Source organism: Dermochelys coriacea, chromosome 1 (assembly GCF_009764565.3).
Source record: "Dermochelys coriacea isolate rDerCor1 chromosome 1, rDerCor1.pri.v4, whole genome shotgun sequence".
NCBI lineage: Eukaryota > Metazoa > Chordata > Testudines > Dermochelyidae > Dermochelys > Dermochelys coriacea.
In genome coordinates this window covers 244,193,225-244,216,900 of record NC_050068.2, presented here as the reverse complement: position 1 = coordinate 244,216,900, position 23,676 = coordinate 244,193,225, and the positions used below count along the sequence as shown (strand labels likewise).

The window sequence follows — 23,676 nt, the reverse complement described above, 5'->3', positions numbered from 1 at the left end:
TTATGGAGCTCACTTTGTAATTGGGTGGGCTAGAAAGACATTACAAGGGTTGAGCTCCTAGATGTTGATGGCTTTCTTGCAGTAGCATTGGCATGGAAGTAACTGACATAAAAGGAGCTAGGCAGGAGAATACTGGTCAGATCAACGTGTAGCTTCTAGGCTGGATGTTTCATTTTAACTTTTGTGTTTTGTCAGCATTACAATATAATAAGATCAGAATGATAACTTCTAGGGGAATTCACTGCATTAGGGCCTACCATTATGCTTCAGTCTCTGCATTTTATGGGCAGATCAGATCATTCCTTATTGCCCATAAAACAGGGAATTTAATTTAGTTCCTGAAGTCTCAGTCAAATTAAATGGAGGAACAAACTACCTGGTGTTTGAATGAAGGAAGAGGTACTATATATTGAGACTTTCCAACTGATACAAGATTTTAATAATCTTTTAGAACAACAGAGAATGCATCAAAGGTTTAATTATCACTCATTTACAAATAAACAAGGAAATGTAACATCTAGTAAAATTTATCATAAAATACACTGAACAAAAAGGAAAAAAAATCAAGCCCCCTGAATGGTGATACAGTATAAGAAGGTGAGTTGAGTAGCTTAGCTCAGGGGAAACTGACTAATCCCAAGCACCCAGGAAGTCACTGTAATAATTTTTTGGCTCAAGTAAGAGTGCTAATGCAAGCAGATCTGAGGCTTCAAAGAAGGGACGGAGGATGTAAGAAGTTTATCTGAAGTTCTGCCCTGCATTTCCACTGCTGCTGCAACTTCACTGACTTTGTGTCTTGCACTCCATGGGTGCTCAAAATTAGAAATAAAATAAATTTTAATGCTACAAAACTTTAACAATTTTAAGTCTTGGGGAGAAAATGGCCACGATGGTCTAAAATAGAAGCCCGCAGTTAACCCCTTAAATCCAAATTTAGGCACCTGCCCAACTTTCAAAATCTTGGCCCAGGTTTTTTTTTTTAAATTTAGTGAAAATATAACCATCAATAGTGTTTGTACTACTGTACTGTGTTTAACAACTATTAGCAAACTGCCCATCTGGTGAGAGGAGACCCTCTGGAAACCAAATGGACTCCTTTTTCAGGTATGCTGGAAAGCTTTTAGACATGTTCTTACCTAGCACTCACTGTGCATCTCCATGGGATGGGTTGTAGAACATTTTGTAGGGACATGGCAGGAAGGAGATGGGGTGTGGGGAAGGAAAGGATGGTGTGCTGCTCCTGGGAAGGGTTACGTGTCCTCCTCAGTGAAGCTGCATATTCATAGTGAGCATTAACTGCCCTTCTTCCTTGAGCTGTCCATCAATCATCTAGCACCACAGGGTCAGATAAGAGTTTGTAGCTGATCAGGAAGTAGGGATAGCATTGGTAGCTGTTGAAGATCACATAAATATTTGGACTGGCCACATTATCCACACATGAGTCAAAGCATTCCCTACCAGACTCTATTTGTGGAGGCTGGCAGTAATGCTTTTTCCCGCGTGTACATTTGCCGATCAATACTTTGGCCAAGAACATGTGGCGTAGCCCACCCTTTCCTGCCTGGGCATAGCGGTCAGCCTGGTCTGCGCTCACGGTGAAATAGCAACCTCGGCCATACATATGTGATCCTGAGAGGTGAGTGTCAAACTTTATCTGGCAGGTGAAGCCCAGGTGTTTGGCTGAGGTGCTGTGGAAGAGGTGCTTCTGTAGCCTCAGTTTCTCCTGTGCTGAGAGGCTCTGTGACATTAAATCCTTCTGGCTGCGGAGGGAGCAAAGGAGAAACAAATGTGGTTAGTTACTGACCTATGGGGAAACTTGGTGAGGTGCTGGGGAAGTAACCAGGAACCTAATCCCATCTCCACCCTGTGTGTCCGTCTCTTTGCATCCTCAGCATGTAGAAAACAAGTTGTAGGCTAAATGCCTCTCTCCATTAACCTGGAGTTAAAGTTCAAATAAACTAATCACTCACTTTGAGAAATGGAAGTAGGGCTACAGAGGCTCACCAAACTCCTAAATGCTCTAGCCCTCTAAATCTAGGGTAATAAGCACAGTTGTATACAGCATGTGTAAGGTCAAACTGGACAGTCTCTACGTAAAAGAATAAACAGACACAAATCAGACGGCAAGAATTATAACATTCAAAAACCAGTCGGAGAACACTTCAATCTCTCTGGGCACTCGATTACAGATCTGAGAGGTAGCTATTCTTCAACAAAAAAACTTCAAAAACAGACTCCAACGAGAGACTGCTGAATTGGAATTAATTTGCAAACTGGATACAATTAATTTAGGCTTGAATAGAGACTGGGAGTGGATGGGTCATTACACAAAGTAAAACTATTTCCCCATGTTATTTCTCCCATCCCGCACTGTTCCTCACACGTTCTTGTCAACTGCTGGAAATGGCCCACCTTGATTATCACCACAAAAGGTTTTCTTCCTTCCCCCAACCCTCCCTACTGCTGGTAATAGCTCATCTTAAGTGATCACTCTCCTTACAGTGTGTATGGTAATACACATTGTTTCATGTTCTCTGTGTGTGTATATAAATCTCCCCACTGTATTTTCCACTGAATGCATCTGATGAAGTGAGCTGTAGCTCACGAAAGCTTATGCTCAAATAAATTTGTTAGTCTCTAAGGTGCCACAAATACTCCTTTTCTTTTTGCGTATACAGACTAACAGCCTCCACAAATAGAGTCTGGTAGGGAATGCTTTGACTCATGTGTGGATAATGTGGCCAGTCCAAATATTTATGTGATCTTCAACAGCTACCAATGCTATTTGCTATTTTGAAATCTAAGGGTAGGAGTGTTGCTCATGCATTTGCAATTGTAATAACTGTACTTCTGTCTGCACCAATAAATCACCCTTCATTTCAGAAATTAAATTTGACCATCTCACTTATTCCCACCTTCACACAGTGAGGCTTCAGCTTCATCCCGAACCTGAATAACATTTGGGACTCACTGTGTCTGTTTCTGGCTACCATAGAGGTGGTGACAGAGAGGCAGAGTTAAGGTTGTTTAGGTAACCTTATCCATATATTTCTGCACTCTAGCCCTCTTTTTAAAGAACAATCACACCATGTGGAGGCTGGCAGTTTAAATCCCGAATTTGAATGGAGATACTGACATTGTGCTAGTGCATGGTTCAGATGTTGGAAATGTAAATCCTGGCACTAGTACCATGTGCTGCAGATTCTCAACCTGGGACTTAAGCCCTGAGATTCACAGTCCTTGTTTATGTATGCAGCAAGATCCAAATCATAGTGTACAAACAGGTCTTTCTTCCCATCTCCCATCTCAGACAGCTGCAGTGGCACAGGATCCAGCAAACAGAGCTGTAAACAGGGGAGTTTGAGTGGGAGTTTGTAAGGGAAGTTTGAATTGTGGTGCTTGTTTGGGGTTTGTTTTTGCTGTGGGGGGGTGATCTTTTGGTGTGGCTTGTGTTTCCCAGATTAACAGGATTTAGGTGGGAAGGCTATGACAGATACGGAAGCAGCAGTGGGAGTGACTCATGTAGTGGAAGACACAATGAGGATGACTGGATGTGGAAGCTGCGGTATGTACATGATCCTGGAGGGGGGCCCTGGTAAGAGTTTTTTCTGCATGAAATGCCATCTGATAGAGCTGATGGAGGAAAAGATCCGAAGTTTGGAGATGCAGGTGGAAAGTCTGGTTGAGTTTAGGAAGGGGTTTGAGCAGATGATGGAGCAAAGACATGAGGTATGTGAAGGGAAAAGCTCAGACTTACAGATGGAAGCAGGGCTGGGGAATTTTGAGGGGAGACTGGGTGAGGAAAGTGTTCAGTGGAAGCATATGACTAAAAGAACCAGGCAGAGGAAAAGACGGGCTAGTGAAGGAGAAATAGAGCTTAGGAATAGGTTTGCAGAGTTGGAAAACGAAGAAGGGGCTCAGCAGGTACTTGTTGAAGGTGGAAGGGTAAGGAAGAAGAGAAGAGAGGCTAGTCCTATAGGAAAAGGGGAAAAGTCAAGGGAGACTATACCAAATATGAGCCCCAGGAGGATACAGGATGGGTTGAAGAGGATTATAAGGGAAAATAGGAATGGAAGGAACTTGCAGCCAGAAGAAACAGGGAAGAGACTGGAGAATAGCACCGTCACCAGGAAAAGGCAGGTCTATGTGATCGGGAACTCTTTATTGAGAAGAATAGACAGGCCTGTAACCAGAGCTGATCCAGAGAATAGAAGGGTGTGCTGTCTTCCAGGTGCTAAGATACGGGATGTAGACCTGAGGTTGAAAAGGATCCTAAAGGAAGCAGGAAAGAATCCCCTAATTATCCTTCATGTGGGAACAAATGATATGGCTAGATTCTCGCTGGAAAGTATTAAGGGAGACTATGCCAGGCTGGGGAAGATGCTTAAGGAAATCGAGGCTCAGGTGATCTTTAGTGGGATTCTGCCTGTTCCTAGAGAAGGGCAACAAAGGTGTGACAAGATTATGAGTATCAACAGATGGCTTAGGCAGTGGTGCTGTAAGGAGGGCTTTGGAATGTATGGCCATTGGGAGAGGCCATTCATGGACAGAGGACAGTTCTCTCGGGATGGACTTCATCTGAGTAGGGAAGGAAATAGACTTCTAGGATGGAGGCTGGCACAACTGATTAAGAGAGCTTTAAACTAGGAATTTGGAGGAGATGGTTGGGAGATGTCCAGGTAATCTCCGCGCCAGATTTTAGCATTGAGAGGGAAGAAGACAAAGTAAGAAAGGATACAGCCGTGGGTAGGAGAATGTACATAAGGAGGAAGGGCAGTGTGGATACTAGTCTAATAGGTTATACTGGCTGTAGAATGACTGTGCCTAATAGGGTACAAAATGTGAGTGAGGCCAAACAGCAAAAATTAAGATGTTTGTACACCAATGCGAGGAGCCTAGGTAACAAAATGGAGGAACTAGAGCTACTGGTGCAGAAAGTGAAACCAGATATTATAGGGATAACAGAAACATGGTGGAATAGTAGTCATGACTGGACTACGGGTATTGAAGGGTATGTGCTGTTTAGGAAAGACCGAAATAAAGGTAAAGGTGGTGAAGTAGCATTGTATATCAATGATGAGGTAGAATGTAAAGAAATAAGAAGCGATGCAATGGATAAGACAGAGTCCGTCTGGGCAAAAATTACACTGGGGAAGAAAACTAGTAGAGCCTCCCCTATGATAATGCTTGGGGTGTGCTATAGACCGCCAGGATCTAATTTGGATATGGATAGAGCCCTTTTAAATGTTTTTAATAAAGTAAATACTAATGGAAACTGTGTGATCATGGGAGACTTTAACTTCCCAGATATAGACTGGAGGACCAGTGCTAGTAATAATAATAGGGCTCAGATTTTCCTAGATGCGATAGCTGATGGATTCCTTCATCAAGTAGTTGCTCAACCGACAAGAGGGGATGCCATTTTAGATTTGGTTTTGGTGAGTAGTGAGGACCTCATAGAAGAAATGGTTGTAGGGGATAATCTTGGTTCAAGTGATCATGAGCTAATTCAGTTCAAACTGAATGGAAGGATTTACAAAAATAAATCTGCAACTAGAGTTTCTGATTTCAAAAGGGCTGACTTTCAAAAATTAAGGAAATTAGTTAGGGAAGTGGATTGGAATGAAGAATTTATGGATCTAAAGGCAGAGGAGGCCTGGGATTACTTTAAATCAAAGCTGCAGAAGCTATCGGAAGCCTGTATCCCAAGAAAGGGGAAAAAATTCATAGGCAGGAGTTGTAGACCAAGCTGGATGAGCAAGCATCTTAGAGAGATGATTAAGAAGAAGCAGAAAGCATACAGGGAGTAGAAGATGGGAGGGATCAGCAAGGAAAGCTACCTTATTGAGGTCAGAACATGTAGGGATAAAGTGAGATGGGCTAAAAGTCAAGTAGAGTTGGACCTTGAAAAGGGAATTAAAACCAAGAGTAAAAATGTTCTATAGCCATATAAATAAGAAGAAAACTAAGAAAGAAGTGGGGTCGCTAAACACTGAGGATGGAGTGGAGGTTAAGGATAATCTAGGCATGGCCCAATATCTAAACAAATACTTTGCCTCAGTCTTTAATAAGGCTAAAGAGGATCTTAGGGATAATGGTAGCACGACAAATGAGAATGAGGATATGGAGGTAGATATTACCATATCTGAGGTAGAAGCGAAACTGAAACAGCTTAATGGGACTAAATCGGGGGGCCCAGATAATCTTCATCCAAGAATATTAAAGGAATTGGCACCTGAAATTGCAAACCCATTAGCAAGAATTTTTAATGAATCTGTAAACTCAGGAGTTATACCGTATGATTGGAGAATTGCTAATATAGTTCCTATTTTTAAGAAAGGGGGGAAAAAAGTGATCCGGGTAACTACAGGCCTGTTAGTTTGACATCTATAGTATGCAAGGTCTTGGAAAAAATTTTGAAGGAGAAAATAGTTAAGGACATTGAAGTCAATGGTAAATGGGACAAAATACAACATGGTTTTACAAAAGGTAGATCGTGCAAAACCATTTGATCTCCTTCTTTGAGAAAGTAACAGATTTTTTTAGACAAAGGAAACACAGTGAATCTAATTTACCTAGATTTCAATAAGGCGTTTGATACTGTGCCACATGGGGAATTATTAGTTAAATTGGAAAAGATGGGGATCAATATGAACATCGAAAGGTGGATAAGGAATTGGTTAACAGGGAGACTACAGCAGGTCCTACTGAAAAGTGAACTGTCAGGTTGGAGGGAGGTTACCAGTGGAGTTCCTCAGGGATCGGTTTTGGGACCAATCTTATTTAATCTTTTTATTACTGACCTTGGCACAAAAAGTGGGAGTGTGCTAATAAAGTTTGCAGATGATACAAAGCTGGGAGGTATTGCCAATTCAGAGAAGGATCGGGATATTATACAGGATGATCTGGGTGATCTTGTAAACTGGAGTAATATTAATAGGATGAAATTTAATAGTGAGAAGTATAAGGTTATGCATTTAGGGAATAATAACAAGAATTTTAGTTATAAGCTGGGGACGCATCAATTAGAAGTAACGGAGGAGGAGAAGGACCTTGGAGTATTGGTTGATCATAGGGTGACTATGAGCTGCCAATGTGATATGGCTGTGAAAAAAGCTAATGTGGTTTTTGGGATGCATCAGGAGAGGTATTTCCAGTAGGGATAAGGAGGTTTTAGTACCATTATACAAGGCATGGTGAGACCTTACCTGGAATACTGTGTGCAGTTCTGGTCTCCCATGTTTAAAAAGGATGAATTCAAACTGGAACAGGTACAGGAAAGGGCTACTAGGATGATCCGAGGAATGGAAAACTTGTCTTATGAAAGGAGACTCAAGAAGCTTGGCTTGTTTAGCCTAACTAAAAGAAGGTTGAGGGGAGATATGATTGCTCTCTATAAATATATCAGAGGGATAAATACAGAAGAGGGAGAGGAATTATTTCAGCTCAGCACCAATGTGGACACAAGAACAAATGGGTATAAACTGACCAGGAAATTTAGACTTGAAATTAGATGAAGGTTTCTAACCATCGAGAGGAGTGAAATTTTGGAATAGCCTTCCAAGGGAAGCAGTGGGGGCAAAAGATCTATCTGGCTTTAAGATTAAACTCGATAAGTTTATGGAGGAGATGGTATGATGGAATAACATGATTTTGGTAATTAATTGATCTTTAAATATTCATGGTAAATAGGCCTAATGGCCTGTGATGGGATGTTAGATGGGGTGGGATCTGAGTTACTACAGAAAATTCTTTCCTGAGTATCTGGCTGGTGAATCTTGCCCATATGCTCAGGGTTTAGCTGATCGCCATATTTGGGGTCAGGAAGGAAGTTTCCTCCAGGGCAGATTGGAAGAGGCCCTGGAGGTTTTTCGCCTTCCTCTGTAGCCTGGGGCACGGGTCACTTGAGGGAGAATGCTCTGCTCCTTGAAGTCTTTAAACCATGATTTGAGGACTTCAATAGCTCAGACATAGGTGAGGTTTTTTGTAGGAGTGGGTGGGTGAGATTCTGTGGCCGAGTTGTGCAGGAGGTCGGACTAGATGATCAGAATGGTCCCTTCTGACCTTAGTATCTATGAATCTCTGAATACAGTATCTTCACACCGGGGTATTTAGCACCAGGATTCACTCATCCACCTCTTACCTACTGCAGGGTCCACTAGCACATTAGCAATGAGATAGAGATTTCTAGTCTCCAAAGGGCTCCTGTTTTTGCATCCCAGGCAATGAGCAACACAATTGATACTTCCACTCTGATCTAACCCTCTCTTTCTGAGCCCCTCTGGAACAGCATAAATTTTACCTGCAGTATTTTTGCCAAAGAAAGTCATTCCGGATCCTGTGAACTGAGAGTAGAAGAACTTTGTCCTCTGAGAGAGACTTGTGGAAGAGGGTGTAAATGGTGTGGTATGCTACTTCTGATGGCAACACCTCCTCCTGCACAAATGGGACACTGCCTTCTGGACGCCTGATCCAGTAGGCAGGATATGGGCCACTGTAGCCATCTGTAGGATCTTCTCCAGGGATGTTAGAAGTAGGAGGATAACGCATTTCTGAGGCGCTGCTTGGAATTGTCCTAAAGTGAGAATAAGACCCTATTTACTTCATCCTAGCACCACTTAGATGCCATTAGTGATGGTATCATCTGTGGAATTCCTTACCACAGCTGTGGCAGCATCTGGAGGGGTGAGCGATAAGTGGGCCGGAGCTGGATAGTGTGGCTGTTTCCTGTATTATGGTTGTATATTAGACTGTGCTTGAAGTCCATGGTGTAGAGGTGACCTCGCAGCTGAAAGACATGCTCTTGTGTGCAGTCTTCAAAGGCAGCAAGGAAATCATGCGAGAGGGGCTGAGAGGGGAGAGAAAGGGAGAGCTGCAGTTATAGTAGCTGGAAGAAGGCTAGTCACCTCCACCACACATGTTACTCCTCACTGTTAGAGCTCAACCTACCCTGGAGCAACCCATCTCCTGGCACTAAAAGGAATTCCAAATCCATGTTCATTCGGCCCTTGCCTTCACCACCATACACAGACAAATCCTCAAAATGGATTTATACCCTGAGGAGACAGCCCTCCCCCAAAGAATGGTGATCTGAGTCCTACTGTTTTTACCTCCTCGTATTTCTTCCAGATGCTGCCATCCTCCCAGTATACTGTCCACTCAGTGGGGAAGTGGGGGTTCTGCTCAGGATGACTGGTGTTGGACAGCCGCCGTATATTACTGAAAGGCCCATGGTGATCTATTTTCAATGTACTCAAGTTGACTTTCCCAGACAACGCCTTCCTAAGAAAGAAGAAAAATTGCTCATCTGTAACTGGAGTTCTGAGAGCAGATCCAGTACAGATCCCCATTTTTGGGATGCTCTTGTGCCACCTACATTGAGCCTGGAAGCCTCTAAGATGTTCTGACTATGAGGAAACTTGTATCTCCCCTCCCCCTCTTTCCCTATTCTTAGTTCCTTCAACCCTCTCAGGCTCTGAACAAGTGAGGATGAAGGGGCTGTATGTGTGTGAATTTGTTCTCCAGTTACAGGTGAGTAGCTGTTCTTTCTCCAGGTACTGTCAGGACAGAGCCACACAGTTGGGTGATTCACAAGCAATTAGTCCAAGGAGGTAGGGATGAGATTATTCTAATTAATAACTGCAAGACTACTCTCTGACCTGGGCCAGGCCAGGCTGAGCTCCAGGTAGTAGATCTACAGCTTTCCACTACTGGAATTTTCTGAAGGCATAACCTAGAAGCTGCTGTGAACCTTATGAAATGCACCCTGGCACCTTCAGGCACTGGGATACCTGCGAATCCATGACATGTTTTGATAGAGGCTTTAGTCTACTTCAAACATTTGGAGGAGACATCTTGTCCTCACAAGAAATAACATGAGGAGCCACTGTAGAGCTTCTGCCAGGCTACATGTGCTGCCAGAGCTCTGACCAGCAACCACATCTGCTTGGGTATTCTAGTTGTTGTCAGTGCATGTGCACCTATGCTGATCTTTATTGTTTACACAGTATTAAACACTTCAAACACAAACACTTGTATAAGCAACTGCTGGACTGGTTTGTATCAGTCCTGGTACACAGCTGCAGTATCCTACAGGAAAGCAGAATGAAGTAAGGTGCTCTCCCTATGGAGTCAGTGTTTCCACAGCCAGATTAGGACTGGATTTCTCATCAACTTACTTGTCAATCAGTTTAACATGCACTCTCTCAATGTCACTGTATAGCTTCTCCAGATGTCGCTGAGCCGAGTCATTCACACTCTGCCAGACCTGGCTATCCTTCCACTTTATCTGCCAGTGGTAGGGATAGCGAGTGTGGTGGAGCTCACAGATAGACCCATGAGGGCAATTCCCCAAAAGAAAGTGGTCACAGATCTGGATTCCCTCTCGCTGATGAGTGTGGAATTGGATTTCCATCTCACTCGCTGGCCGCTTTGGAAACTCTCCTTGCTTACATGAACCAGCTACTTTTGAGCTGCACCTGCGCTTTATGGGCACAGGAGAGGGGCTGTGGGAATGTGAATTTTCAGAAGCTGATACTGAGGCCAGAGAGGAAGCAGACTTTGGTCTTTTGAAGGAACATGATTCCTAAAAGTAAAGGAGAAGGTGCAATTTAGAAACAAGATGCAGATTGACTTTGGATAGAAAGCCTGGTGGTCTGGCTCCTGCCCTACATGTATTATCTCCCAATGGGAAGTGCCTCTTCTCCTGGGCATCACACACACTGCACCATCAGGACACTATTCCCTTCAGCTTCACCTCTCAATGCACATACATTAGAATCCTTCCTCTTCTGGGGTTCATTCTCCTATGGCATATACACTGCTCCCATAGTTTACTCTCCTGAGATTTACCCTATCCCTGAACGCTTTTCCCCTACAGGAACCCAGGCCCAAGCAGATCTGCTTGCCTCAGGCTGAGAGGGGAATGGAGTTTCTATGCCATGCCTGGAAAGAATGGGGTTGTCAGTCCACATTCCCTATGAAGACTCCTGATAACATCCTCCACCCCTTGGGCCTGGCTGCAGCAAAGGGAATATTGACTGATTCTATGTAGGGGTCATGCTGACGGCATTCACATAGGATTCTAAGGTTTCTAATCACAGGATTAATTTCCGTTTCACCCAGAAGCTCATTTGATACAGACTGACCATTTGTCCCCTCCCCCAGCAGTTAGTGCTAGGAGGGATTCTCCCAAACACTTAGTGTCTTTGCCCATGGCGATTCCAACACATAAGCCAGAGGAGCTGATAATTTTGGAGTGACTGCAGCTCCCTCATTCACTTCTGAGGTTTCTGCCCTCAGTTCTCTCCTCTTTTTCCTCCTCACCCTCTTTATCAAGTGGCACCTAGCGAAACTCTTATTGCTCCAACTATCCTCTCTATGCTGTTGATTTGCCATTTTACCTCTTCATTTCTGACCTTTCTCCCATCCATCCAGTTCTGCAACTTGGCCTGGCTGTCTGACTTCTCATCTGTTCCCTGAAGATTAAAATGACCATAAGTGAACTCTGTCTTCCTTCCCAAACAGTCCCTGCTAGCTCTTCTCAGGGTTGACAATACCACATCCTCCTCATCATTCATTCTGGGTTATCTTTAGAATAGATGCCTCTTTCCCTCTCTCTCATCACACACCAAATACAGGTCTAGATCTTGCCTCACGTTCTGCCTTGACGTCTCTAAGATCTGTCCTCCTCTACCTCTGTCTCCACTGCAAAAGGGCTCAGCTAAGCCTGCCTCATCTCTCATCTTACTTCTCCATCTGTCTTAACTATAACAATATCCCTCTCTAACCCCCACATTGCCCCTATTCAGTCCATGGGAAATGCTACAGCTGCTAAAATAATCTTCCTGGCCTATTGCTCTGAGCAAGACTCACCCCTTGTTCTTTGAATATCACCAGTGGTTCCCTCTCAGCCACTGCCCCAAATCTAAATTTCTTGTTACTATCTTTACAGGCCCCCTCCCTACTTTTCTGCCCTTGAAAAGTTCAAGGTCCAGGTCTAAATATTTTAACAATAATTTCTGTAGAACTCTTTTGGTTTCATTCTTAAATTTTATAGGATTTTTTCCATAAGGGCTGACATTCCATAGAGAAGACAGGAAATGCTGGCTGAAACCCAGGGGGCCCAGTGTACAACTGGAAAATGCAAAATCAAATAGGGAATTACTGTGAGTAAAAGTAAGATCAAAAAGGATATTTCAGATCCAGTGTAGGAGGATGAATTTTGTCTGACCAGAGAACCAGATGCACTACTCCAGAGAGCTACATTGCTGAGCAATGTCAGGAAAAAACTGACAGAAGATTTTGGAGGGGTAAGTTACTGGCAGCTGGAGAACATCTTAGGGTGTGCACTCAATTTTCAGGAACTCACAGGGCCAAAATTCTGATTGCGATGTGAATTCTCATCTTACTCTCACTAGGAATTCAAGACCCAAGATCCCTAAGTAATATGTTTTAAGTAAATATTAAAAAGGGAAATTTGAATAGTAAATACATCATCTCATTTCCAGATAGTGGGTGGGATTTGTGCGACATGGGCCCAATATTAATGAAGGGAAGCATCCTGCTGTATATGCCTTCCCAGGCATTATAGGACAGGAGTCATAGAAGGAAGGTGTATTGGGAAGTAAGACAGTGATCTGATTAAATCACAGGACTAGGAGTCAAATACCTGGGTTGTAGTCGTCCCACCTGTGACAGTGTCTGACAGTCTCAAAGGGAAGGAGCTGTGCAAAGTGCCAAGTATTTTTATTGTACCGTATGTCAGAATAGGCTTGCGGGGAGTGTCTTTTAGGTTGACCGAGGTTGTTTGTGTGCATATTGTGAGCAGAGGATTGAATAACTAAATTCTTTTCATCATTCAGTGTTGCATTCCTCTCCAGGAGAGCAGCAAATCGCAGGTCTCCTTTGAGCCTACTCACATTTTTCCCTTCCTGGGGATCTGCAAAGAGGGTGACCACAGTGCAAAAGGCCCACTGGGGTGCAAAGGGGTATTACTGTACTGGGAGGGGTTTCCTGCTACTCTCTCCAGTCCCTAGCCAGCCCTTCTCCCCTGTCAGAATAAATACATTAGAGTGAAGGGTGGGAGTGTGAGGAAAAGTTTATTTACCCTTCACCTCTCTTGACTGCTTTGCCAGCCTCTCTCTTGTTTTAATCTCGCTTCCCTGCTCTGAACCTTACCTTACTCCTTGTCTCTTCTATATCTATATATTCTCCTCTTCCTCCATCTTCTGTAGTTTCCCTATTTTCATGCTTTTTTTCTCGCTTCTCTTCCTTTTCCTTTCTTTGTCCTTCACTCATAAGGGAGGTGGGTTTCAGCCTTTCAACCTCCTGTGTCAAGGGCAGATGATACTTCATGATGGAGCTGTTCTTAATACTGGGTCTGCCCTGCAAGCAGCTGCCCTCATCCTTGCATACTCTGATCCCCCAGGAGGAACTAGCTTACAGGTACACAAACACGTATGCTCTCTCTCTGCTCCTACAATAGGACACTATTAACCTGGACTTCATGCCCCAGTACCATACTTCTCCCTTAGTGGAATCCCGTTTGTTAATTATAAATAATTCAGTCCTAAACAAGCCTATGGTGGTTAGTCAATGAGATGCCCTCTCTTAAACTTTACACACACACTTCTACCTTAGCACAACATTCCTCGAAGGAAGCCTGTTTTCTTAGGCTTCACTCTTTCAAGAAAAACACTTACTCATACATGTTTAGTCCATGTCTAGACTAGGCACCTTCCTAGGTGCTGTAACTAGGGGTGCTGCCGCACCCCCTGGCTTGAAGTAGTAACAACAACCCAAATACATGGTTTCTGCCTTCAGCACCGCCACTATAAAAATTGTTCCAGCACCAGTGGGAACCTTGTTTAAAAATTCCCACTGGAACCAGTGGTAGCACCTATAGAAGCTCAAGTGTAGATGAGGCTCCTGATCCCAGTGTAGTTCTTTTTTAGTCTTAGTGTTAAATTCCACTTCTCTTTTTTGATGGCTACAAGTTCTGCTCTCCTTCAAGCTAGGTCTTGGGATGCAGGTGACAGCCTCGTGCTCCAGTCCAGGGAACATGGAGACAGAGTGTGACCAGATTTTGAAAATGAGATGCTGAGTCCCCTGCTTTGGTGTGCAAGGGCATGTATGTGTGTGCATGTGAGATGTGGTTTTGGAGAGGTTTCTATTCTTTCTCCACATCTGGCCAATCATCCCTCTACCCCCCCTTTCGAAAAACTAGAATACATTACAGTACAGGATGGAACAGGTTGGAAATCAGTCTTCACTCCTTAAATCCCCTTTAACCTAGTCCTGGTTCCCATTCCACCAGATTTTGCTCCCTTTTTCTTTCTCTACACTACGACCATCCTTCTATGAATCCTGCCTTATTTTTGTCTGCTCCTCCTTCAGCCTTCAGATTGTCCGCTCCTCCTTCTCCTGTGCCTTCTCTTCTGAGTTTTTTCTGCTTTTGTCTTAGCACGTCTTTCTTTTTCTCACTTGATACTTTGCTCAGAAGGGAAGTAAATTTAAGCCTTTTGGAGGGAGGTATCTCCTGCGAGAAGTGGAGATGAGGATATTTAATAATGAGGTATGGAACAGCTCTGAGTGCTGGTCCCTGGGCTTCAACAAGGGTACACCCCACCCCACCCCACCCCACCCCCACTGTAGTAGGACCTCGCTAACTTGGACTTCACTTCTTAATGTAACAAGGCTCTAAGAGAATTTTCCTGCTAGTAGGCTTTGCAGCTAATATATGCAGTGCTCTCTGAATGGAACCCCCACCTTCTCCTGGGCTTCTTCCCTCACTGCACAGCTCCAGTGAGAGGCTGGTTTCTTATGCTTCCCTCTCCCAACTCTCAGATGCATGTGCCTACAACCTACGCATCCCGAACCCAATGGATAGATTCCATCATCAGTGAGACTCCCCTATCCTCAGTTTCATACACACACACACACACACACACACGTCACCACGTTGGCATCACCCCCTCAACATGCACTGCTCTCTAAAACAAACTGTCATCTTTGCATAAGAAACCTACCCCACCCCCGTCACTTTTCTTTTCCAGTGGGACGAGCAACACTGCTCTTAGGGAGACTCACTTCCTCTGGGGGTGAGAAGGAAAGCCATATGCACTGTGCCTTGCTTTCTGCTGACCACCACAATGTCCCTCATGAGTCCATAGGTCCAGATTCTTTCCAGTGCGGGCCAGATAAGGGAGTTATAATACTTGTCAGTGCTATGTGCAGAGCAAACCCCACCCCCTTCCCAGGGGGTAACCACGGCAAAGTGTCATGGCAACTAAACAGCCAGTCCCGACATTCCACATTATCCCTATACCCAACACTGTGCGCTAGGAGGGGTAATTTGTATAAAAGGATACTAGCTCCACCAGTTGGGGGTGAGATTGGTTTCTTGACTGGCTCAATCTACATATTTTATCTGAAGGGGTGGCTACTCTAGGAATCCATCAGGCTTCTAGGCTTCCCACACACTGCTCCTGTAATGTGAACCCCCAATCCTTGCCTTCACACCTTCACCCAAAAACACACTTCTAGCTCAAAATGACGTCTTAGTCTTCTGGGTTTCCTGACCTCACTACACACACTGCTTCCTCAGTGGGAAGCTTAGTCCACTCTGATCTCATGCACTTGCTCAAACAGAAGCCTGCCTTACCCTGGAGAGACCCCCAGAGGTAAAGAGAGTTTGCCTCAATGACTTTTTTTTTAAAGTATGAGGAGAATCTCAGCTGGAAGGAACTCTAAGAATTATTTTTTATGATGTCAGACTCAGGAAGTGGCGCTTAGGTTGACAATCTGGTTGTCAAATCTCTGCTCACCTGTGAGCCAGGGCTCCTATTTACCTGTCCCAGTATGCAGATAACAACCTGCTTTTTACATAATCAGAGACAGGGAACAGATTTTGAAGCGAGAAACCCAGGACACTCATATGGGAGTGCAAGAAATCTGCAAGAGGGTTTGAATGCAGGTATGTTACTGAGTGGGTAGCTGTATCTTTGCTCTCAACAGCCTTTGTCCTCACAAAGCAGTGGAGGAAGAGGAGACTAGGAGACACACACACACAACCCTCACCCCCTTCTATTAGGACCTGCTTCCTTTCCCTTTATCTTTCTCTCCCCTGCCCTTTCTCTTCAACCTGCCCAATTTCTTGCTGTGCTTGCCCCTGTGTCTAGCCCAGGGATCAGCAACCTTTGGCACTTGGCCGCCAGGGTAAGCCCCCTCATTGGCCTGGAGCAGGGAACCGCGGCCAGTGGGAGCTGCGATTGACCGAACCTGTGGACGCAGCAGGTAAACAAAAGGTTGCTGATCCCTGGTCTAGCCTCCCTCCTTCACCTTTCCTTGCATTTTTTGCATTTCTCCATCTACAGTGTTTTTTACTCATAGAGTTTTTAAGGTCAGAAGAGACCATCGTGATTATCTAGTCTGATCTCCTGCATGTTGCAGGCCAAAGAACCTCACCCACCTACTCCTGTAATAGGCCCATAACGTCTGGCTGAGTTACTGAAATCCTCAAATCATGTTTTAAATACTTCAAGTTACAGAGAATCCACCATTTACACTAGTTTAAACCTGCAAGTGACCCAGGTCCATACTGCTGAGGAAAGCGGAAAAAAATCCGTCTCTCTACCAATCTGACCTGGGGAAAAATTCCTTCCCGACCCCAAATATGGCAATCAGATAGACCCTGAGCATGTGGGCAAGACCCACCAACCAGATACCTGGGAAAGAATACTCTGTAGTAACTCAGAGCCCTCCCCATGTAGTGTCCCATCTCCAGCAGCTGGGGATTTTTGTGACAGAAGGAAATTGGATTCGGGCCTTTGGAAGGGAGGTGACTCCTGGAAGAAGAGCTACAGCAGTTTAATACTGAGATGTGCACTCAGGGCTTAAATTCAGCAAGAGCTGTCTGGGGCAGAGCACTGGTAAATATTTGCAACCCCCCCTGGTGTTTTAATAGCATGTTGGGGGCGGGGCAGGGGGCCTCTGGGAAATTTAAACCCTGTGTGCACTGGTTTCAAATGTAGGACCTGGGACTTCAATTTTCCACTATTTTTGCATGTATGGTTCCCTGAGTAGACTTGCTCCCTTTGTAAAGACACTGCTCCCCAGTGGGAGCTCAACCCACGCTTCTCCACACGAACACGCACAGCCCTGATCACGCCACAACTCAGCAATGGTATGCTTTCACAGGTATGTTAGAGAAAGTACATTAATGAAAGCCTGTGAAGTGTGTGACGCTAGCAGACTAGGTGCCAGCACTTGCCAAGGCTATAGGCCTCAGCTGAGCACTGACACATTCATTGCTGGAAATCAGTCCGTCTCACCTGTGTGCTATTATGGTAAGGATGATATTAGACTTTTAACAATGTATTTAGTGTTTAGACTTTATGAAATGCTTGTAAGTTGCTGCCTGCATTCATCTCACAATATCTTTATCACATGCTATAAGGTAACGTTTAAAGTTTTTGGTTTTTTAACTGTAAAAAATGTTTGCTCTGAAACTGAGAACCCAGTCAGGAGGGATCATCTCTTGCCTTTCAAGAAGACCTATCAAAACTAAATTGGCCACTGTGGGATATCAAAATACAAAGACTTTGTTAATTGCCCTCTCACATCCATGAAGAGGCAAAAGGGTTTGTCGCATCAGCTTGAATTCTGGAAGAAGGAAATAAAAATAGCTGACAAGAAAACTTTTCATCTTTTGCTGTTTGGACGCTCACAGGCCCAGAGCAATGGAACAAAAGCAGAAGCAGGAGATCCCCAGGGTCAACCTGGGTTAGCCCTAAAAGACATTCAGAGCTGATAGATTACTACAACTCTGTTATTTTGGGGAGTGTTAGGCTGGGTGAGAATTTGCCTTTAATTGTATTTATTTTGGTTTTACAGGGGTAAATTCTGTGTTTCTCTTTGAAGTCAAAAGCTCTCCAGTCTCCAGAGAGTCTTCTGTGTCTCTCCAGGTGCAGCTAACAGCCTCCTTCCCACCACAGTGTTGTTCCCTCTTTAGGCCTCTGTACAGAGGTGTAACAGATTTTGAAAGGAAGTAATCAGGACCCTGCCATGAGAGTGCAGATAGTCTGTGATGTGCGTGTGTGCAAAAGTATTGCTGGAGGGGAGGGGGTTCTGCTCCTTCCCCTCCTGCGGTAACTTCCTCCCCGACTTCTAGACTAAAAAGACTGACATATTAAAGGAAATTAATATGGGAATAATTCAATATTCACCCCTTCACGTCTCCTGTTCAGATCTTCCCATCCCTGGGGTGTCTTCATTTTGCCACCACATGCCCTCTGCCCCTTCTGTGAATCCTACCTCATTTCTTCTGCCTGACTCTAGTCTCTGTGCATCTCCTCCCCCTTCATTTTCTTGTCTTCTCCATTTTCTCTGGGTTAGCTCATTATAGTGTTTCTTTTTCTCATTTTGTGCCATGTCAAGAGCAGAACTGGATTTCAGCCTCTTGGAGGAGCCAAGTTTTTGGAAGAAGTAGACATGATTAGATTTAATAATGAAGACCAGAGCTGCCATAAGTGGAGGTTGCTGGACTCCAAATCCTGACCCCACACTTCACATGCCATTCTACCATATTACTGGCACTGGTGTCTCCTAGGCTGATTTCTTCCACACCCTCCTGCTTATAATCTCTATATCCTGCCATCCTTTCTGTGAATCCTTAATAACAAGGCAAGAAACTGTTTTGAACACCAATCTCTCCTGCCACACTTACACACACACACTGTCCAACTCTTCTCTCATAGCTCCCAGCTGACTTGGTCATTACTCCATGATACCCATCTCCCTTGATGGAACTAATCCTGTTAGGAGTCACACTTAAACATATGCGGAGGACTCCCTAAATAAACACCACCTGTCTTAGGTTTCATCTCTCCACACACCCCCAATATTTGTGCTGCTCTCTGTTCTCTTAGGCCTAACTTTTCCAACACACACGTCTTCTCTAATCTGACCCCACATGGTACAGTCTTCATTAGCAGTAGGACCCTAATTATGCGTACCTACCCTACTGGCCATCACCTTCTTCACTCCCAGCATGCACAAACTCGTACCTTGCCATACCTAGAGACTTCATCCCTGGGCTTCAACTGCTCCTCAAGTACATACACTTAATCTCCAGTGAGACCCAACCCTGCAGGTTGCCTTCCACCAGGGGGGGCCTGCTCATCGTTGGGTTTAATCTCCCACCCTGCTCCAAATACAACCTCCATTCTTGCCGCTGCTGCTGCTTCTGCTTTTGTCTCTAGCCCTTTTTCATCACCTTCCCTGGTATTTTCTGTTCTCCATTTCGTGTGCTTGTTCTTTCTCTCCCTTCGCTCACTGCACAGAGGGAAAACAGACTCAGGCCTTTTGGACAAAGGTGTCTCCTGTTTCAAAGGAAGAAGAACCAAACATTATGTAGTGCTCCAGGCTTAATTTTGTCCCATGTTCTGTCCCCCAGTGGGAGCGTGACCCACTTTGACCCACATGCATACAGGTGTCCATCGAATACCTAGCAGAACTACAACCCTGCACTGGAGGGATCTCAGGGGATATATGAATCTGCATTAATAAGCATTTGTAAGGTGTGTCCAGAATCTCCACTGGAGGGTGCTACTTACTCAGTCATAAATCAGACTGGATTTGGGAAGGGCAAATTAAGTTTATGGAGACTTCTCTCTGGGGAGCGCTGTGGTGGGACAGAAGGAGACATAGCCTTTAATCATTTTGTTTTTTAGAATTTCATTTCATTTTTTTTTAAGTGGAAAACTTTCTATTTTTCACTTGGGAGAGTCTCCTGCCTGCTTTTCTCCAGTAGCCAACAACCGCCTCATTCCCACTTTTAAATCAAACGCTCTGTTCTCCTTTGGGAGAGTGGCCTGCCTGTGTGTCTCAGGATGCAGGTACCAGCCTCATCTCCACCACAATATGTATCTGCAGAGAGAGTGGGGACACATTTTGAAAGAGAGAAAGTAGCACAGCTGCCATGGGAGTGCAAGACATTGCCAGTGTGTATGCAGGAATGTGGCAGGGGGGTGAGCTGCTCATCCTTTCCCCTCTTCACTAATTTCCTGGCCACACCTCTTGAACTCAAACAGGAATACATTACAGTGAAAGAAGGGGAGGGAGAAATCTGTATATATCCCTCTGCTTCTCTTTTATCCTTTCTCCCAGTTCTAATCCTTTTATACCCTGGCCTCTTTTGTCTTCACTTACCCCTCCCTTCCACTTTCTGACACTCCTACCTCATTTCTCCCATCTGCTCCTTCTGTCTCTTGACTCAGAAGGTGTTCCCCTCCTTTGCTTTGTGTTCCTAATTGTTTGTGCTTCTGCTTTCCCTCCAGTTTCTTTCTGTCGCTTTGTCCTTTGCTCAGAGTGCAAGTGGGTTTCTGCCATGGTGGAGAAAGGTGCCCCGGGCAGAAGGAGAGAGTATGAGAAACAAAGAGTGCGGATGTGCGCACGTGAGTGTGCTGGGAGGTCCATGCTCTAGCCACATCCAGCCCTGATTCTACTTCATCTCCTTCTGTCTCCAGACTGTCTTTGTCACCTCCCTCTGTATCTTCTGCTCTTCTCCAGTTCCTGTGTTCTTTCGCTTTTTCTTTTTGTTTCTTTTCCTGGCTTTGTCTGTTGCTGGGAGGGAGAGTGGATTCAGGCCTTTTGAAGGAAGAGGACTTCTGGCAAAAAGAGAGACATTGAAATATAATGATGAGATACAGAGCATCTCTGAATGCAGAGCCTCAGGCTTCACTTCTCCTCCAGCCCGATAAACATTGGTCCCTCAGTAGGACCTGTAAGCCTGATTGCCTATACCTCTCACATAACCAGCCTACTTGGTCTGAATTCCCCATTATCTCATTATATGTTACACCAGGCCCTGGGCTTCCTCTCCTCACATCACTACTTTCCCACAATGGGGCCTCCACCCCACGATAGAGCACATCTCTTTGCTGTGAAGGAGAGGCAAAATCATTTCCATTATTAGCTGTGCTGCTTATTTATTTGTGGTAGTGTCTGCTAGGTGTTTTCCAGCTCTAGAAAGACTGTTACTGTTCAAAGGAGCTTACAGACCAGGCTAGACAAGCAGAGGTCAGGGAAAGGGGAAGAACAAGAGATGATTTATACAGCAGTCAATGAGGGAGAATGGCTTAGAGAGCTGGGGCTGGTTTGGTACTCGTTTTCATGCCTTTTCCACAGGAAGTGCAGAGAGTCCCTTGAGGAGTAGTTAGCCTGAATAAGGCCAACAGGTTCTTGAAGTGTACAGCACTACACACTCCACAAACACCTTTTATGGAGAGAAAGGAAAGAAATCCTTATCTACCCTTCCACATTGCCACCATTGTTTTTCTCCTGCTCTTTGCAGTGTTTCATCTCCCATCCTATTCTAACTAAATCCTCAGTTCTTACTGCTGTTGGTGCCTTGTCTTCTGCTTCTGTTTCTAGACCCTCCTTGTCACCATCCCCAGCATTTTCCATTCTCCATTTCCTCTTTTTTTTCTTTTCCTCACTTTGCCAGTTGCTAAGAGGTAAAATAGATTCAAGTCTTTCAAAGGAAGGTGACTCCTGGCAAAAAGAGAGAGTCATATTAAATGATGTGACATGGAGCAGCTGAGAATGTAAGGCTCTGGGATTGGCTTCTTCTCTAGCTCTGCATACACTGCTCTCTGAGCTGGCTTCCTTCCTCAGCAAGGATTCTGCCCCTGGAATAGGAGCTCAAACTATTCTAACCCATACACACACTATTACCTGGGGACACCACAGTCCTGCACTGGAGGGATCCCAGGGATAAATCTGAGGTTACATTAATGTTTGGTTTGTTCTAGCCTCACTCCTGTTTGCCCTTTCGCTTACTGGGCACATGTGGAAAAGCTGTAACCAGCGAACTGAAAAATAAAAAGGGGCACTTGCCATAAGGGTCCAGGGAGAGGGAGAGGGAGGGCGTGGTTGCATGTGAGTATGTTGGGTGGATATGGATATGTCCACATCAACTCTGCTAAATTCTGTACTAAATCTCCGCACCCTGAACTGAATATTACCTTAATCCTTGCTGCAGCTGCCTCTGTCTGTAGAGCATCTGCATCACCTTCCTCTGTATGTTCTGCTCTTCTCCATTTCCTGTGTTTTTTCTTTTGTTTCTTTTCCTCACTTTGGCCATTTCTGAGAGGGAATCTGGATTCAGGCCTTTTGAAGAAAGGTGACTCCTGGCAGAAAGACACTGAAATTTAATGATGAGACATGGGACATGTCTCAGAACATAGGACCCAAGTCTTCTCTTCTCCTTTAGCTCTGCATACTGTACAGTGGTCTCCCAGCAGGTCCTGACTCACTTAGAATTTGTTCTCCTTTATCCTACTGTATGGTACATCTGGTTCTGGACTTCTCCTGCCCTACTATTTCAGTTTCTTTCACAACGGGACCCAATGGAGATACAGCTATAGTGCTGAGCACAAATGGGGCCCTAATCCATTATTTGGACCTCTACACACTACTGAGATACAGAAACTGCTATTCTTTATTATTTGTAAGTGAGAAATCAAGACACCGGCCATAGGAGTGTAGGAAGCTTGTAGTGTTTACACAAGGAGCAATTTGGGGTATAAGGATGTGGTGATTCCTGCTCTTTTCCTTTCCACTAAATTCTTCCCACCTCCTCACTCCCCTACTTTTAGATTAAAAAGCAGGGACATATTATACTGCTGGCTTTGTAAACTAACAAAAGGAGCCTTGAGTCATTAATATTTATTTATCCATTTGTGTCTGTTTTTCCTGTTCCTCCTTTTTTTTTGATCCACTCAGACCCCTAACTTTTTTATCTTCCTCTCCCCTATACACAAATCAGTCCCTGCTATGAATTCTACTTCATTTTTTTACTACAGTCTCTAGACTCTGCTCTTATTCATTTTCTATGTTCAGTGGTTTGTGCTGCTGACTTCTGGCTTTTGTCCCCTCTGCATTTAATTCAGGCAGCTTCCTCTTCCTCCTTGTCACGGTGTCAGCAGGAATGGCACCAGAGAGGGAGGCTCTTAGTTCCTGTGCCCAGACCTGGCATGGTCAAGAGCCACTGAGAACTACAATTTGGCAGGAAAATCCTGCTGAGCCCTGAGCTGAAGCATGCTCAGAGTGGCTACAACATTAGGGAATTAAGTTACAAAGCTCTAGAAAGTGTCTGAGTATATGCAAACTATGATTTTTTTTTCAAAAGGCTTGTAACCATGGCCAAAGTTGAGTGGATTTTCACAGGGACAGCAAAAGGTACGTCCCTGACACAAAGAACATGCCCCTGGCTAAATTTCAAGTCCCTGGTCCAAAGTATGGGAGCACTAGAGTGCCTCAATTAAAAGTTCACCAGAATATTTTAACATGGGCAAACCAACATATTTTTCCCTACCCTCATTCTCAGAAATGATTGACCTGTTTTGGTAGAAATTTGCCAAAAAATATAATCAGCATGAGACATATGGCTGGTATGTAAAATTTCAGTCTAAAGGGTTAAAGTTTGGCAGAGTTATAAGCAACTAAAAACAAGATCTAATCATGGGAAATATTGGGCAACCTTAATAATAGGTAGTGCTACCAATCCCAGCTATGCCATGTAAAATCTGACTCCAGAACTTGGGTTTTGGCAGATAGAAGCTGTTTTGGTTGTTTACCGGAGGGCTTTTTGCACATTTGGCTTTAATGCAT

General features: G+C 44.4%; 1 protein-coding gene across 1 annotated transcript; it reads right to left on the bottom strand.

The window, feature by feature from the left end:
* Nucleotides 1-1,198: 1,198 nt before the first annotated feature.
* On the bottom strand, nucleotides 1,199-10,414 carry LOC122458350 (protein mono-ADP-ribosyltransferase TIPARP-like). Its single transcript, XM_043506609.1, has 5 exons — nucleotides 10,179-10,414; nucleotides 9,111-9,282; nucleotides 8,661-8,848; nucleotides 8,303-8,575; nucleotides 1,199-1,760 (listed from the first exon to the last, which is right to left on the bottom strand). The coding sequence occupies exons 1-5, from the start codon at nucleotides 10,412-10,414 to the stop codon at nucleotides 1,322-1,324; spliced, it is 1,308 nt and encodes a 435-aa protein (XP_043362544.1). The 3' UTR covers nucleotides 1,199-1,321.
* Between the last annotated feature and the right edge of the window lie 13,262 nt (nucleotides 10,415-23,676).